Genomic DNA, 17,211 nt, shown 5'->3' with positions numbered 1-17,211 from the left:
GACTTGTGGTTACTCGTGGGGCAAGCGGGGGAATTGGATGAAGGTGATCAAAAGTACAAACTTCTAGCTATAAGTAAGAACTAAGTATGTAGTGCACGATATGATAAATATAATTAACACTGTTATATGTTAATACATGAAAGAGTAAATCCCAAGAGTCATTACCACAAGGGAAAGGTATTTTTTCTATTTCTTAAATTTTATATCTATATGAGATAATGGATGTTTATTAAACTTATCATTGTAACCATTTCGTGATGTATGTAAGTCAAACTATTATGCTACACACCTTCAACTTATACAATGCTGTGTGTCAATTACACCTCAATAAAATTGGAAGAAAAATTAAAAATAGATTTTAAAAAATCTAATAAAGATAAACAAAACAAAATGATACATGCGGGGGGCGGGCGGGCACTGAGCTGCCTGCCCAGGGTTACATGTGTGTTCAGGAGCCTGACCCTAGAGCTCGACCCCAGCCACTGCCTGCAGATACGGGTGGTGGTCAAGAGGTGAAGGGAAGGCCTCTCTGGAGGAGGACAATCCCTCCTCCAACAGCGGCTTCTTACCCCCTTCAGGGCGGTGTAGACAGGCACGGTGACGTTCTTGTAGACAAGGCCAGAGAACGGCCCGGGTGATGCAAGGGCAGGAGGGCTTGAAGCTGGAGGGGCAGGAGAGAGGAATGAGATTCACTCCGGTGACATAACTCAGGAAGGGGTGGGAGGGAGGCAGAGACCTGAGCGGCGCCAGGAGGAGAGAGATCTGCGTCAACAGCATTCCCTGAAACAAACAGCCCTCTGGACAGACCGGACGGACAGGGTGACAGATACCAGGACGAGGGCCAAGGTCTTCCTCAGTCCCACTCTTGCCAAGGTGAGTTACAAGCCATGTGACTACGCGGCGCTCGCATCACTGTGGGGACGCTGTGGCGGGTGACTCCGGGGCCACACACAGCAAGGGCTGGCGGCTCCTTCAGCCCACAGTCCTCGCACCGGCAGGGAAAGCCGGCGCAGGTGGACGGCTGCTGGAGGCCCCGCCTCCAAAACCCCTTCCATCTCTGTAATTGGCTACAACTCCGGCCACGCCCACTCCCACCCTGCACCTGATGAGCAGACTCCTGCAGCTTCCTTCTCCCTCCAAGGGAGCCCTGGCCACGTGCTTTCACCTGAACCTCACCTGTTGTGGGAAGGAATGGGCTGCAGGTGACCTGGCCTGGGCGTAGCTCAGAGTCCTGTCCTCCGCGCATGCCCACCCTGCCCACCACAGGAGCCACTTGGGACTCACCGCAGCAGGTGGCATTACTTCTGACAGACACTTCAGACAGCCGCATGCCCGACGTGGCCACAGCGTAGATCCGGCTCTCCTGAAACAGGGCGGTGGCAGGAGGTCAGAGCCCACACACCCCACCCACCCCTGTGCCCATCCCGGCCCTCGGCTTTGGAGGCGGGCAGACCTGGGTCCACATTCACGCTTAGTCAGTGACTCCCAAGGGCACGGGCGGGGGGATCTGGGGGCAAGTCAACATCATTTCTGGACCTCATTTTCCGCGGCTCTAAATGTGGGCTTCCCTGGTGGCTCAGTTGGTAAAGAATCTGCCTGCAATGCAGGAGACCCAGGTTCGATCCCTGGGTCAAGAAGACTCCCTGGAGGAAATAGCAACCCACTCCAGTATTCTTGCCTGGAAAATCCTGTGGACAGAAGAGCCTGGCGGGCTATGGTCCATGGGGTCACAAGGGTTGGACACGATTTAGTGACTAAAACCAACCAACCAAAATGGGCGTAATAAATAATACCTTTCAGGCTGTTGTGACAAGCAAATAAAATTATCAACAAAAACATCTAACGCCTGGAATACAGCCAGTGCTCATCAGCTGATATTTATTTCCTCCCTCGCTGCAGCCCTTCCCCTTGGGGCAAGAGGTTCAGGAGGAGAGGGGACTAGGACCTGTTTCTCTGCACCTCAGAGCCCTAGAAGTTGGGGCATTGACAATGAGGAGGTCAGAGTCCCATGGCAAGGACGTGCCCTTTTGTAAGCCAGCTGTTAGAAAACTGAGACATCTTTTTTCCCTATGGTAACAATGTCATATCATGGTTAGGCTTCGAGCTCAAAGTCCTAGCTCACCCAGACTCCTGAACCCCACCACGGAAGACAACAGGAATGCCCACCCCAACTCTTCCCTTGCCTCTTCTCAGGGTTCCCTGGTTCTGAAGCAGGCCCACAGGTCTGGGGAGCTTGGCTTAGGGTTTGAATCCCTCCCAAACAACCCAGAAGCCCAACCTATCCTTTTCCATATCTCTTTTCCACTCAAGGTAAAGGGAAAACAAAGGCCCCTTCAGGTGACATGCGAGGCACAGGACTGGGAAAGGTTGTTGGCCTGGTTCTTGGGGTTGGGGCAGGAAGCGGGGTGGATGCTACATCAAGGCCACTCCAGAGAGGAGCGGCAGTGCTGGGGCACTTGGGGGAGGGAGGAATGGGCTGGCAAGGGCTGGGATGAGGGCCTGCGGTACCTGGAGGCAAGGGAAGGGAAGTGACGGGCAGCAAGGAGGGATTACGGAGCGGGGGTGGCACTGGGCTGGGGCAGGGAATTCTCTGCTTATGTAGGGCAGATAAACTGGGTCCAAGTGGTAAAATTAGGCATAAAAAAATTATTCCTGCCAGTAGTGGTTATGGAATTCAACTACGGATAGGCCTCTGACTTCATAGACAGAAAGTGAAACTTGTGGGATTTAGGTTAAACAAATGCAAGAGTGTTTTACAGAAGGTTACCTGATGCCTAACTCAGGCTTCCCAGATGGCACTAGTGGTAAAGAACCCACCTGCCAATGCAGGAGACACAGGATATGTGGGTTTGATTCCTGGGTTGGGAAGATCCCCTGGAGGAGGAACACCAACACTCCAGTGTTCCTGCCTGGAGAATCCCAGGGTCGGCGGAACCTGGTGGGCTGCCGTCTATGGGGTCGCACAGAGTCGGACATGACTGAAGTGACTTAGCAGCAGCAGCAGAAAAAGGAACTCTAAATCTGCAAGTAAGTCCATCTGACTCCCTCAGGTTGAGAAACGGCCTTCCCCCCAATTTTCAGTCTCAATTTTTCCCATGAGGTTACTGCCCAGCTGGCCCCACCCAAGAAGAGATGTTGGGTTTTCTGGCCATTATGGTTCCCTAAAGTGACAAGAGTGATCCTATCTCAGGGACGGAAGGAGTTGAGCCCTCTTGCCGAATGCTCCCTTACTGCCCACCTCTGCTTTAGGACTCCAAAGCATCTGGATTTACAAGATAGCAGTGAACAAGAGAAGGGATGGTTCTGGTGGTGTTCTAACCTCTCTTGGCCCCTACCCTGTTTCCAGCAACCTCTCCCCTTGCTGTGAACTACTGCTGCAACTACTCACCAAATACATATTAACACACTTCATCCTCAGGGCAACCCTGTAAAGCAGGTACTGCTATCCCCATTTTACAGACAGGGGAATTGAGGCACAGAGGTTCAGTAGCTCATGCTAACTCTCAGAGCTAGTGATTCAGCCCTTCTTGTTTGATCCTAGGTGCTCTTAGCCACCAGATTGCACCTCCTTGGAGAGTCACAAAGATTACACGAGAAAACAGGCACACAGCTTGGCTGTGGCCCAAGCTCAGGAAACAGCCGGCCACCATCTGATCATCAGAAATCTTGGCTCCACCCCTTGTGGGTGGGGTGGTCTGGGCACCAAAAAAGTGGTCATATCATCAGCCAGGCCCCTCTGTCCTGTCCCTGGGGGAGCTTCTTACCCAGGATGGAAAGCGGTGCAAGGGGGGTGGCGGTGGTTTGTTCTCCAAATTCACTTCCTCCAGCTCTGCTCCCGGGGTCTCCTTCTTCCCCGCAGGGGGTTGCTCCTCCATCTCCATCTTCTCTGGTTCCTCCCAGGGCTCGACTCTGACTGCCTCCTTGGGAAGGCCAAGGGGGGTGGAAGGCTGAGAGGGTCCCCATCTCAATGCGCACCACGTGGCTGAAGTGCCCAGGGCCTGCCTGAGGCTGGCTGTGGTGCCGTTTGGCCAGCTGGATGCTGTCCCAGAGGGTACTGGGAGCCCGGGCCTTTGGCAGGGTCAGGCTGCAGCCGGGGCCAGCTTCCTTGGCAGAAGTCTTCGTCCGGGGGAGCGTCCCTCCCTGAGCAGTGACCAGGCCCTCACCCCAGGAGGCCAGACCATGCCTGGGGGTGCGAGGCCTCAGGCACAGCTGGCCAGGACAGCCCTGTCTTCCCAGACGAAGTGGAAGGGTCTTGGCCTCTGATGTTGCTCCAGGGTGGACTGTCTGGGAACTAGAATCCTCCATGGGGCTTCCTGCTTTAGGAACAGAGTTTTTGCTCTGCAGGACACCCGGAGAAGGTGCGGGGATAGCTGCGTTCAGGGCACCCTGGGCCGGAGGACCACTGTCCTGCCCCGCTGGCTGGGCCCCTGGTCCCGAAGGGACAGACTCCCGCTCTGTGGTTCCCTGGGGGGCCGCCAGCAGCTTCCCTGAAGGTGCCATCTGCAGAGCTGTGGTTGGGGCAAATATAGGCATATTAAGAGCTCCCCCAATTCAGCCACTACCCACCACATACGCAAGCACCCCCGCCCCCTCCATACACACCCCACTCCCCCAGTCCCCGCGCAGGCTGGCCCACTTACCTTCCAGTGCATGTTGAAGGGCTCCCACCTGCTCCACCAGGTGCTGATTACAGCTTTTCAGGTGCTGATTCTCCATCTCAAGCTAGGCATAAAGAAAAATGAAGATTTAGAATACTCAAGCCTACAGGTTTAGACAAATAATTCAAAACGAGATTAAAATCCTTCTCAAAGATCAAATCCTCAAAACAGAACCCGTGCTGCCCTTAACCCAATCCACTGATGACTCTTCTGGGAGCCCCGACCTCTGCCTTCCCTCTGGGCTCCCTGGTTATGGTTGGGACAAGATTCCATTTGGGAGCCCTTGGGCTTTCTTTTCTAGGTTGTTTTAACCTTTCAAAAAGTGGTGAGATATAACACAAAAAACGCATTCCACACCAATGAATATCTTAACAAATGATTGTGACGTGAAGAGTCATATGACCACGATGCAGGTTAAGAAAGAGGAATCTGCCAGCACCCCAGGCAACCAAGACTCATCCCTCCCCAGTCACACAGTCCTCCCTCCCCACCGAGAAGACAAATCTTCTGAGTCTCTTAAACTCATTTCCTTGCTTTCTGTGTTTTACTAAGTATGCATCCCTACGCACATTCATGTAGTTGTACCCATTAGAAATTTATGTAAATAGAACTCTTCGCGGTGAACTTCTGTCTGGCTTCTTTTGCTCAACACACCATCCCATGAGATCCAGCCTCAGAAGGGCTGCATTTTCTTGGAAATGAAAGCCAACACACTTTTACTGAGCTTCTTTTAGCAAGAGGTCAGAGCTGTGGAAGATGGAGTAACAGGCATCAGTTCTGTCCCCAAGGACTAGTAGTCTAGCAGGTGACCCGAGATGTGTACCCACAGATGGGACAGGAGGCAAAATGAGCAGTTACCTCCCGCAAGTGGGTCACTTGTGTCGGGAAAGAGGAAGCCACGATGAGTGTTCACTCCTCTCCAAACTTTAATTCCCCTTCCTTTTGTTTAGAGCTTTTCTTTTTTTTTCCACAGTGCTATAGCTTCTAGTCCTGAGTTCCCTAAACAAAGCTGTAGCAAGTAATGAAACTATGAAAAGAGATGGACAGAGGTGGACAGAGAAAAGAGATGGTGGAAGTAGAACGGAGACAATGGGGAGTTAGTGATTAATGGTACAGCGTTTCTGTCTGGGGTGATGAAGAATTTTGGAAATGATGGTGATGCGTACACATCACTGTGAATGTACTTAATTCCACTGCATTGTACACTTTAAAGATACCTCAAATGGTACACTTTGTATATCTGACCATAAAAAAAAAAAGACAGTTAAAAAGAATGGTGAGGACAGAGGGTGGATGGTAAGGACCATGTGTGCTTCTCAGAGGGAAACTGATGGGACTTCTCAGAAGGGAAAATCCTTCCTTCTCCCCAGTCACAGAGCTAACCAGGAGCTCCAGGGAAACCCAACCTTGACAACAGGAAGGGGAAAGTGAAGTGTCTTTGCATCTAAGCTGAGGGAGGGACAAATGGTTAACAACATGAAAGGCAGGCAAGACCCCGAATACAGATGGAAGCAGAAAAACACAGGGGGACCAGAGCAACCCCACACGGGTTCCTCCCAGGTGTTCCCAGACCTGCTTGTAACTCACTTCTGTTAATTTCAGCGTTACCCATTCTTTGATCTTTGCAGCTTTTTCTTGAACAACTTTTGCCTCTTCAGCTCTCATCTGCTTCTGCAAGATGGAAAGGGCCTTTAGTTAGTCATGGCGGTCCCTGCTTTATTGAATAAGTGGAGGTGGGAGGCCCTGAGAAGAAATATTACCGGACAGGATGGAGGTGGGCCAATATGGAAAATACATTCATTTATGAATTTTTAGAAAATATTCTTCAAGTGGGAAAGGCCTTGCTAAGCATAATACAAATCCCAAATAGCCATGAAGGAAAAGACTAAAAAAATCTACATCATCACTATTAATTACTGTACAACCAAAAAAAGATGCCCTTAAAATTAAAAGACTAACTGGAGGGCTTCCCTGGTGGCTCAGTGGTAAAGAATCCACCTGCCAATGCAGGAGACACAGGTTTGATCCCTGGTCTGAGAAGATCCCACACGCCATGGAATGACTAAGCTAGGCCAGTGCACCACAGCCATTAAGCCTGTACTCTGGAGCCTGCAAGCTGCAACCACTGAAGCTCGGGTGGTCTAGGGCCCAGACTCTGCAAGAAGAGAAGCCACTGCAATGAGAAGCCCGTGCCCGTAACTAGAGAGGAGCCCCCGCTCGCTGCCACCACTAGAGAAAAGCCTGCAAACTGCCACAACTGGAGAAAAGCGAGGACCCAGCACAGCCCCCCTGAACAAAAAACCCAACGGGGGGATGATTTGCAACACAAATTATTTACATACAAAGGGGATAATTTGAAATGAACAAATGAATAAGTTATGCAAAGGATATGAATAGATCGACAGCAAAATAAAGGCCAAGAAACCCATGAAAAGCTGCTCAATCTTCATTATAATTTTAACAATGCAGATTAAAGTGACTAGACTAACACAACCTAAAAGTTTGACATAACCAAATTATCAAGGGTGTTGGAAAACAGCTCACTTCCTACAAACTGGCAAAGGCTTTTAGGGGAAACACTTGATAGTATTTGTCAACATTTTAAATGTCCATACCATTGATCTAAAAATCTACTGCTTAGGAATCATTAGTTGCATTATTATTTGATAAAGCAACAAAAACAAAAACCAAAAAACCCTAAAAACTGGAAATAACCTCTAAGAGTCTTTGTGGACTCCTAGGGTTTGGCTGAATAAACAAAATGAAAATGGAACACTGTGCTCTGATACACAGGAAATGGTCACAATGAACAGTGATTAGTGGCAAGGAATGGAAATGAAGGATGATGCCAGAGGGAAAAATGCTGTCATTTTATATCCTTCTGGTCCATTTGTATTTTTTACTATAAGCATGTATTACCTTTATAGTTAAAAAGCAAAAAATAAAGGTAAATTAGCACATGAGTGCAATTCCCTAAAAATAATCAATAGTATACAGTGATCCCTTGATACGTACCAGGGTACTGGTTTCAGGACACCCTGCAGATATCAATATCCATGGGTGCTCAAGTCATTAGATAAAAGGGTGGAGTACAGTCAGCTCTTCCTACTGGTGGGGTTGGCATCCACAGATTCAACCCACCACAGACCTGATTCCACAGATGCGGAAGATCTGTATATACCCTTTTTTATATCAAAGGGTACTCCGCCCTTCTATAATAATCAACTCCAGCATCCGTGGATCTTGTTATCTGTGGGGCGTCCTGCAACCAGTCCCTTGTGGATACAGAGGGACCCCTGTAAGGTAACTGAAAAGTGAGGTTTGCATCTAAAGAACAGCAGCCTAGGGAAGAACAAAATACAATCTGTGGGGATCTGCCTCTGCCTCTGAAGCTGATTTGCTGCTGGGCTCTGCACAGGCTCCATCACCCCCTGGTGATGTCATCTCTAAAATAGGCAATGACACATCTCCCTTCCAGATCATCTTGAGGATGAAGGGACAGAAAGTGCACAGCACAGCGCCTGAGGAGCAGGTAATCAACCCGTTCTAGAATGAGTGCTAGTTCCCTGCTCTAAAGAACATGAAGGCAACTGGTGTATTCTCAGTTTGAAGACCACCTAGAACAACTTTGGTCACACTTCCAGGGGAAAACGGCCTCGAAACTGTAAGATGATGGATGTAAGCCCCAAACAAGAGGGTTGGTGGAAATGAGATGGGGCTATGAATATGTCTGACTCAGTATTTCAGAACTGGAGAACTGGTAAGCTTTTCTAGTGCAGTGGTCCCCAGTCTTTTTGGCACCAGGGACCAGTTTCGTGGAAGACAACTTTTCCATGGACTGGGGTGAGTGGGTGGGAGGGATGGTTTGGGGATGATTCAAGTGCTTTATCGCAGGCTTTATTTCTATTACTATTACAGTAGCTCCACTTCAGATCATCAGGCACTAGATCCTGGAGGTCGGGGACCCCTGATCTAGCGGTTTGCAGACTGGCCACAGGCCAAATCCAGCCTTCCACCTGGGCCCTCCCCCAACAGCCCTGCCCATTCCTTTCTGTGCTGTCCAAGCCTGCTTCCAGGCTATAGCAGCAGAGGTGGGTAGTTGCAACAATGTCATGTGGCCTGCAAAGCCAAAAAGATTTACTACTTGGCCCTCTGCAGAAAAAATTTGCCAACCAGACCTAGTCTGATAACCTGATCTTTATGTGGCTATGGAAACTGAGGCCCAGAGGGTGAAATAAGTTGCCTCTGTTAGTTTATAGCCTGGCTGGGACAAAAACCAGGTCTCCTGACTTGCAGAACAGCATTTTTCCTATTCTGATCTGGACCTAGTATTACCATGAAAGGATTTTTTTCCTGACCTCAGCTTTAGCAGGAAGCATTTTGTCCACCCATGCCAGATGCTGCCACTTTTAACTATGGACCACTCAAAACAGAAATGTACATGAGTGCTAAGTTGCTTCAATTGTGTCTGACTCTTTGTGACCCCATGGACTCTAGCCCACCAGGCTCCTCTGTCCATGGGATTCTCCAGGCAAGAATTTTAGAGTGGATTGCCATGCCCTCCTCCAGAAGTCTTCCCAACCGAGAGATTGAATCCATGTCTCTTATGTCTCCTGCATTGGCAGACAAGTTCTTTACCACCAGTGCCACCTGGCAAGCCCAAAAGAAGACAGGCACCTAAAATCAGTGGGAAATTGATGAAAAATTCCATGTGTCAATATTGTATTTCCCCATGATTTTTCAGGAAGACATGGTACCCCACACTGTGAGAGATATGCCCCACAAAGGAAATGTTCAGTGACTACTGGCAAATGGTTACAAATGTGCCTGCAACAGTGGGAAGGCATTAGCAGGATCAGCTGGGGCTTCCATAGAGAGTACACATGTGGAAAATTGCAAGTTGTCTGGCCATGCTATGAAGTTTTTTTTGTTGGAAACAGTGAAGCTCTGGCACCAGGGAAAAGCTGGGTGGGTAAGACCAATGGCAGAAGGGACGGACAGAATTAGGATGAAGTCAATGAGATCATGATGGGGAAGCTGGGTGTAGGGACTGGTGGCAGGGGGTGTGCCAGATGTTCTCTCCAGAACAAACATGCTGACTGTGGCTGCAACGCTGGGCACTGGCCTCTCCTAGGTTCCATATGCTCTTCAGAGGAGGCAGCAACCTTGGGCTCTGCCTACTCAGGTGCATTGAGAAACTTTGGCCAACCGAGGCTGACGGCCCGGCTCTGTGCTGCTCCAGATACCACATGTCCCACAGGTTGGCAGGGCACGTGGTGGAGAAGGAAAGGCTCTCCTGACCAAACACCAACCTCGTGTCTGACACTCTACTCTGACTCCCTGAGTTTATTCTGCTGACAGCCCTATGACATATTACAACCCCCATTTTACAGATGTATAAAACGAGAATCGACAGGTTAAGTCATCTGCTCACAGGTGCTGAAGTGAAGGAAGGAAGTGAAAGTTGCTCAGTCATGACCCCATGGACTATAGCCTGCCAGGCTCCTCTGTCCATGGAATTCTCTAGGTCAGAGTACTGGAGTGGTAGCCTTCCCATTCTCCAGGGGATCTTCCCAACCCAGATCAAACCTAGGTCTCTCACACTGCAGGCGAATTCTTTACCAGCTCAGCCACAAGGGAGCGGACAGGTGATACAGGTGGGATTCAACCCAGATGGGTCAGCCTCCAATTCCCTTTCCCACCACATCCCCTGCCTGGCTCCTCATTCCCCTTCCAGTAATTATATCTCTATGTGAATGAACAGTCTGGTGAGGGAGTGAGCCCCTACCACCAGAGGCTGAAGAAGAGGGGCTCAGCTCAGGGGCTGTAGGCAACTGTTCCAGCTGCTGCAAAGGGCGCTAGTACTTACCTGCTTCTCCAGCTGTGCCTCCAGCTCGATGATGAGCTCATCTTTGCCCTGCATGGCTTTCAGCAACTCTTGGTACTTCCGGTGTAGGCTGCCTGCTGAGTCCACACTCATCAGATTGAACAATTTCACCTTCTCTTCCATCACACCCACCTGGAAAGTACCAATCGTGTCATAGGGTAGGGATGTGACACCGCTGACATGGGATGGGATGCTTCCTGACGCCCCAGCCTGTGACTCCCAGGCAGAGTCCTTACCCAGGGCAATGGGAGCCAATTAATTCAGTGACCAATTATGAAGCCTCATCTGGGAAAAAGAAGGAATTGACGAGGAAGGAATAGCCAGGTGTAGGGCCATCTAACTCTGGGGGCCCCAGTAAGGACAAGCTGGGCAGGACAAAAAGCCCTGGAGAGGAAATGCTCCAACCTCATTGTGACAGAGACATGTGCTGCTCATTGAATGTTCATGAACTTCCTAACACTTCTCAGCCATCTTACAGTTAGGTTGCCGTGGAAGTCACTGAAGTCAATGGGTCGGAGTGGAATAATGATTATTTCTGGGCTGAAGTATTTAAGAGCTGCTGCACAAGCACCCAGCTCTCTTTCCCTGCCATGGCAACCAAGAAGACTGTATGTTCTAGCTGATTCAGCTGGAAGATGGGGGACTCTATTCACCTGGATCCCCAAATCACTGTGTGAAGCAGAATCCCTGGCTGACCTCTCAGTGGACAGGTACCGTGAATGAGAACTAAATATGATAAACAGTGGACATGTCAGACTTCACTGGTTATCTCAGCATAACCCAGCCTATTTGGACTAAGCCATGTATCTGCTCACTGTACTGACCCTTACCCAAGATTCCCTCATGCCCATAGCAAGCCCCAGGCACCTTTATTTGTTCAGAAGGTCTAACACATGACTGCTGGTTTTCCTCGTCCCTGTAAGAAGCAGGTCTCTTTGGGTGGGGCCACGTCAGTGTGATGTGTCCATGAGTGTTCAGGGGAAGGGTCAGGAAAGGTCATTCTCCCTGTACACTCCCACCATCTCCTTCCCGTTACCTGGGTCTCCGCGTTCTCTGCTCTCTGCTCTGCCTCCAGCAGCCTCTGCTCCAGCTCCTGCATCTGCTCAGCCAGAGAGGAAACGAGATATAAGTGCAGTGTCCCTGCTATGAACATGGCATCAAGGCAACACATGTGAATTTTGCAGACGCTACACACAGGCCGGGCTTAAACTACCCATTGCAAGAGGCTCAAGAATATCAGGGTAAAGATCACCATGGCAGCCCTGGCTGTTGTTCAGCCGCTCAGTCGTGTCCGACTCTTTGTGACCCCATGGACTGCAGCACGCCCGGCCTCCCTGTCCTTCACTGTTTCCCAGACTTTGCTCAAATTCATGTCTGTTGAGTTGGTGATGCTATCTCACCATCTCATCCTTCACTGCCCTCTTTTCCTTTTGCCTTCAACCTTTCCCAGCATCAGGGTCTTTTCTAATGAGTCAGCTCTTCACACCAGGTGGTCAAAGTATTGGAGCTTCAGCTTCAGCATCAGTCCCTCAAGTGAATATTCAGGGTTGGTTTCCTTTAGGATTGACTAGTTTGATCTCCTTGCTGTCCAAAGGACTCTCAAGAGGCTTCTCCAGCACCACAGTTCAAAAGCACCAATTCTTAAGTGTTCAGCCTTCTTTATGGTCCAACTCTCACATCTGTACATGACTACAGGAAAAACCATAGCTTTGACTGGATGGACCTTTGTTGGCAAAATGGTGTCTCTGCTTTTTAATACACTGTCTAGCTTTGTCATAGCTTTCCTTCTAAGGATCAAACATCTTTTAATTTCATGACTGCAGTCACCATCTGCAATGATTTTGGGGCCCAAGAAAATAAAATCTGCCACTGTTTCCACTTTTTCCCCATCTATTTGCCATGAAGTGATGGGACCAGATGCCATGGTCTTTGTTTTTTGAATGTTGAGTGTTAAGCCATCTTTTTCACTCTCCTCTTTCACCCTCATCAAGAGGTAGCCCTGAAGCCTGGGGCATGTGAGGAACCCAGAGGTGCTGTCCTCTCTTCAGTGAGTGAGAAAACGTAAGGTCTTTCTCCCTCTGGGGGCACCAGGAAGGGGCAGCAGTACCACCATCTTTCTTCCTGGGGTGTCCTCGCCCCCACTCTTGCCTTCAGGCTCCTCTCCCAGGCCGTCCTCCTCGCAGCGGGCTGCAGGCAGTGCCCCGCCACTGCTCACCACGTGTCTGACATGGAGCTTACTCCCACGTGAGCTGCCATCATCAGGATGAGGCTGTTCCTTCCCACTGGGAACGGCTCACTGGCTGGGGACAAATACTTCCTCTCCTTCTCTCCAGACACCTCCAACTGCAAATGGCATTAGTAGATATCCCCTTCTTGATTGTTTTAATCTTAAATAGAGGCTTAAGACACATTTCTTAAAAATTCTCTCTTGCTTCCCATAGAGGTCTGAGGATCACAGCAATTCTGGAATCTCATGCCAACCGGCCCAAGGAAAGGGACCAGCGCTCTTACACACAGAAGGTCATCAGGGAACAGACCGAAGCTAAAGCCTAAGGAGCAGCTCAGGAGCAGTGGGGGCATCTCTGCCACTTCTTGAGCACACAGCCTACTGAGTGGAGTGGATTTCAGCTCCCACCCTCCCCCGGTCAGGGCTCAGAGAGCACTGCCAAAACCACACGCTTTCACATAAAGGCCCTGCAGAAGCAGAGCACAGTACATATTCCATTCTCTAGCCAGATGCCACGGGCCATGGTCTAGTTGAGTCAATTCCTGCTTTTCCCACCATGCCTTGTCCCAGGGCAACAGGTATGCAGGAGAATCATACTAGAGGTGTCATGTCCCAGCTGTGTCCTCTCTGAGACTGGACAGGCCTCACGTCTCAAGTTCCAGTCCAGTCCTGGCCCACCTTATCTTTGCAGATTTGGCCTTTTCTCTAGCAACTCAACTTTCTCCATCTAGCATGGACCCTGCCTTGATATTTACCAGTGAACTGAGCATTTAATTTTCTGTCTTTCCCAATCTCTCTTCTGCCTAGGTGAAATTCTGCTTTCAGGCCTTGATTAAAGGATGGAAAAGAAAAGAAGTCCCCCAGTCTGGTGCCAGGCAGTGAAAGCAGGGTTACCCAGAAGTGGTTCGAGTTTAGAGAGCCTGGAGAAACTGCTCTCAGGACCACCTTCCCTCATCTGTTTTTTCCTCCTTGGAGTTGGGGAGAGACAGATGTTTTCAGTACATGTACCCTTTGAAAGGAAGAGGATACCAAATAAAACCTCAAGATTTACAACCCAGGGGACAAAAATGCTCCCTGGGCTCCCAACGGACAGGACCATCTTTGATGAGCATTCCTGTGCTCAGTCTAAGGATGTCTGCATCTCCTCTTTCCTTACTCTCCTGGGTTTAATAATCATGATGGAACCTCTTGACTCAAGCCTGAGACACTGGGTTGGTTCTGGCCAGACTCAGGCATCAATTATAGCCAGATGGCCTTTCCAAAATCAAACAGTCCTCAGGCCATCATAGCTATGGGGGACGTAACAGCATAGAATAAACCAATATTACGGTGATAGGCATGGTTGCATAGTGCAAAAAACATTCTACTTGGTGGTGGGGTGGGGTGGTGGTTGACACATAACCCAGTGACCAGGTTAATACTATATAACCCTTCCCCCTTGGGCACCAGAACCGACTCTCCGGGAGCAAATCAGGCTCTCTCTCCCCAGAAAGCCGAAATATGGGACTAAGAGGCCAGAGATGAGAGTCAGGGGACTGCACCAGAGAACATGCACAAACTTTACCAAGTCATAATTATCAGGTAAGTCCCTCAGTTATGTGATATGTCCCAGGTCCTTCCTAATAAATCCCCTGTCTGTTTAAGCTAGTCAGGGTTGAAATTTCTGCCCATATCAGGAACATATCTAACTAACACAATTACTAGGAGCATTTAATTTTTAAGAACACAATGAAACACTGAATGGGAAGGCTTTAGATTCTTGACAAGTTTACTAGATTCACCTTCATTTAGATCTGATATCTGCTCTGTAGCTTGGAAGACATATGATTTCCATAAGAAGTGATCATGCATATCTGTGACCTTATAGTAACGAAACCATGGTAGAGAGAAGAAGAGAATGCATTTGAGTCTTACCTCCCACTTGGGCATTTCCATTTGGGTCAAGAGTAGTCAATGACACTGGTCAGAGCCATAAATCTGTTATTAACAATGTGTTGAGCATTCTACCCCCTAAATTTTTAATGTCAGATATCCTTTAGGGTAGGCTACCACTGAAGCAGCTGGAAAGGAAGGCGCCTCTTGGAACCTAGGGTCTCCTCCCAGCCTTGGCCTGACTGCCACGTGGTCCTTCCTGTCACCCATCCTCCAGCCATTCTTATCTACTGGGCAAGGGCACTTGAGACTCAAAGCTAAAAGCAGTCTGTATTCACCTTTATGCTGGAGCACTCTTTTGTCTCTAAAACAAATTTCAGAACATTGAAACCATTTGGCACATCTGGTAGCTTTTTAAAAGAGAAGAGTATAAAAAACCGTCTATGTATCCATGACTGTGCTCCAACAATTACCAACATCCTGCCATCCTTGTCAAGAGAATATCTTTAACATCATGTTTCCCTCTATTTCCCACATTTTCTCCAATGCTGTGGGAACACTCCCAACTGTGCCTATACCTGAGTGTTGATTTTGGAGTTTCCAAACTCTTAATTCCAGGATCGACACAATTCATGATGGCAGATCATCCCCTGAACTCACTTAAAGGGCCACACTGGGAGATGTGAAAAGGTGAGCTACAGGCAGGCCCTCTTATTTGGGTTCTGTTTCTCCTTTCAGAAGGTTCCCTAGGACTGAGTCCTCAGCTATCCTTTCAGTCTGGGTGACACGCCAGCCAAGGTGGCGTCAGGTTTGGGCGGCTGACTTTTAGGCAGGATCCACTTTCACCAGCTTTGACTTACACATGAGACTCGTAAGCCATCCTAGAATGGGCTGCAGTGACCTGATGAAAGGCTCTTGGCACCAACCTGGTATTTAATCCCCATGTCCACAGCTCCTTGTGGTGCTGTGAAATACTGGCCCCAAGCAGCAGGCACCCTCCTGTGCTCCCAGGAGAGACCTGCATGCTGAGCAGTGGTTCGAGCCCGGAGCCTTGCCAGGCTGGTCTCAGCTATCCCTCTGAAAAGGGCTCAATATTCTTACCATTGCATCACACCCTCTGAAGAGAAAGGTACAGGTAAGCAATAAGGATCTGGAGCCCGGCTGGTTCCATCACAGTGTGACTTAAGAAATTCCTTAACCTCTCTGAGCCTCAGTTTTCTCACCAGTAGAAAAAACAGTAATAAATGTCCACCTCCTAGTGTTGTGGTGAAGATCACAGGAGATGCCTCACGGCCAGCTCACATGCACAACCTGGCACTTACTGAGCAGTGTGCAGATATAAGCTACTTGCTGGATTTTCATTACCAAAGATGGTGCTTAGGACCAGGGAGACCAGTTTGCCTGGGACAGTCCTGTGTTCATCTGTCCTCCAGAATAATGAGTAATAGACCCTTCCTTTCTCTCTCCAAAGTCTCCTGGTTTAGATGATAAATTACCTGGTCATGCTGCTTACAATCCATCTACAGAAAGAATGGCTTTAAGTGAGGGCTATTAGCCTACAGAGCGTCATGTAAGATCTACCATATTGTGGGCATTTAGCCAACACAGATATATCTAAACAAGGCCACTTGCTGTGTGTCTGGCACTGGTTAAAGCACTTTATAAGTACCAACTCATTTCATCTTCATCCCAATCCTAGGAGGCAGGTCCTGTTATTATCCCTGTTGTACAGATAAACTGACACAGAGGGATGAGGCAATTTGCCTAAGGTCACACAGCCAGGAGGCAGAGCCAGGATTCAGACTCTGGAGGACTGGTTCCAGAGTCTATTATACCCTATTATACCCTCTGGGCTTCCCTGGTGGCTCAGAGGTTAAAGTGTCTGCCCGCAATGCGGGAGACCCGGGTTCGATCCCTGGGTCGGGAAGATCCCCTGGAGAAGGAAATGACAACCCACTCCAGTATTCTTGCCTGGAGAATCCCATGGACGGAGGAGCCTGGTGGGCTACAGTCCATGGGGTCGCAAAGAGTCGGACATGACTAAGCGACTTCACACCGTGGCCCTCACATCCAAATTTCCTGTCCTGCAAAAACCGATTCCAAAATGCAATCCCCAATTCCCAGCTTCTCCTGAAAACTCAGGAGACCTGGACACGCGACAATTACCTTTTGGCAACACCTGGCTTCCTCCTCTAGCTATAGCACATTCCTTGAATCCTCCCCAAAACCCTCCCACTGCATTCATAGAAGATTAGTAAACTCCAAGTCTTTGAGATTGCAACCCCCAGTGTTAGCTATTAAATGGTTCTAACACTGTTGTCATCAAAGACCTTGATTCTCAACTTTTTGTTTTTTAACATCAAATCTTGTGTTCAATTGAAATCATATTCTTATTCCCAAATATATAAAACACACAACTGTGGGGCTGCCCCGGTATCCAAATGCAGAAGAGGCAGGAAAGAAGGGACTCCTAAGTCTTGTCTGTGGCTCCACTGGCCCCACCCAGCCCAAAAGTCCCTCGGAGGCACACAGGGCTCAAGGCTAGAAGGATGGGTGGGTGGGGCCCA

General features: G+C 49.1%; 1 protein-coding gene across 1 annotated transcript in view; it reads right to left on the bottom strand.

Annotated features, from left to right (window-relative positions):
• PLEKHH1 (pleckstrin homology, MyTH4 and FERM domain containing H1) overlaps positions 1–17,211 on the bottom strand; it is a 53,471-nt gene that overhangs the window by 19,568 nt on the left and 16,692 nt on the right. Inside the window, 8 exon segments of the mRNA XM_020889775.2 lie at positions 570–661; positions 1,285–1,363; positions 3,765–3,932; positions 3,934–4,508; positions 4,641–4,722; positions 6,246–6,329; positions 10,528–10,677; positions 11,582–11,644. Coding sequence (XP_020745434.2) covers positions 570–661; positions 1,285–1,363; positions 3,765–3,932; positions 3,934–4,508; positions 4,641–4,722; positions 6,246–6,329; positions 10,528–10,677; positions 11,582–11,644 — 1,293 coding nt within the window.

The sequence above is a fragment of the Odocoileus virginianus genome, chromosome 6 (genome assembly GCF_023699985.2).
Source record: "Odocoileus virginianus isolate 20LAN1187 ecotype Illinois chromosome 6, Ovbor_1.2, whole genome shotgun sequence".
In the NCBI taxonomy this organism is placed as follows: Eukaryota; Metazoa; Chordata; class Mammalia; order Artiodactyla; family Cervidae; genus Odocoileus; species Odocoileus virginianus.
Note: the sequence above shows the minus strand (reverse complement) of the source record. Positions and strands in the feature narration are given on the sequence as shown.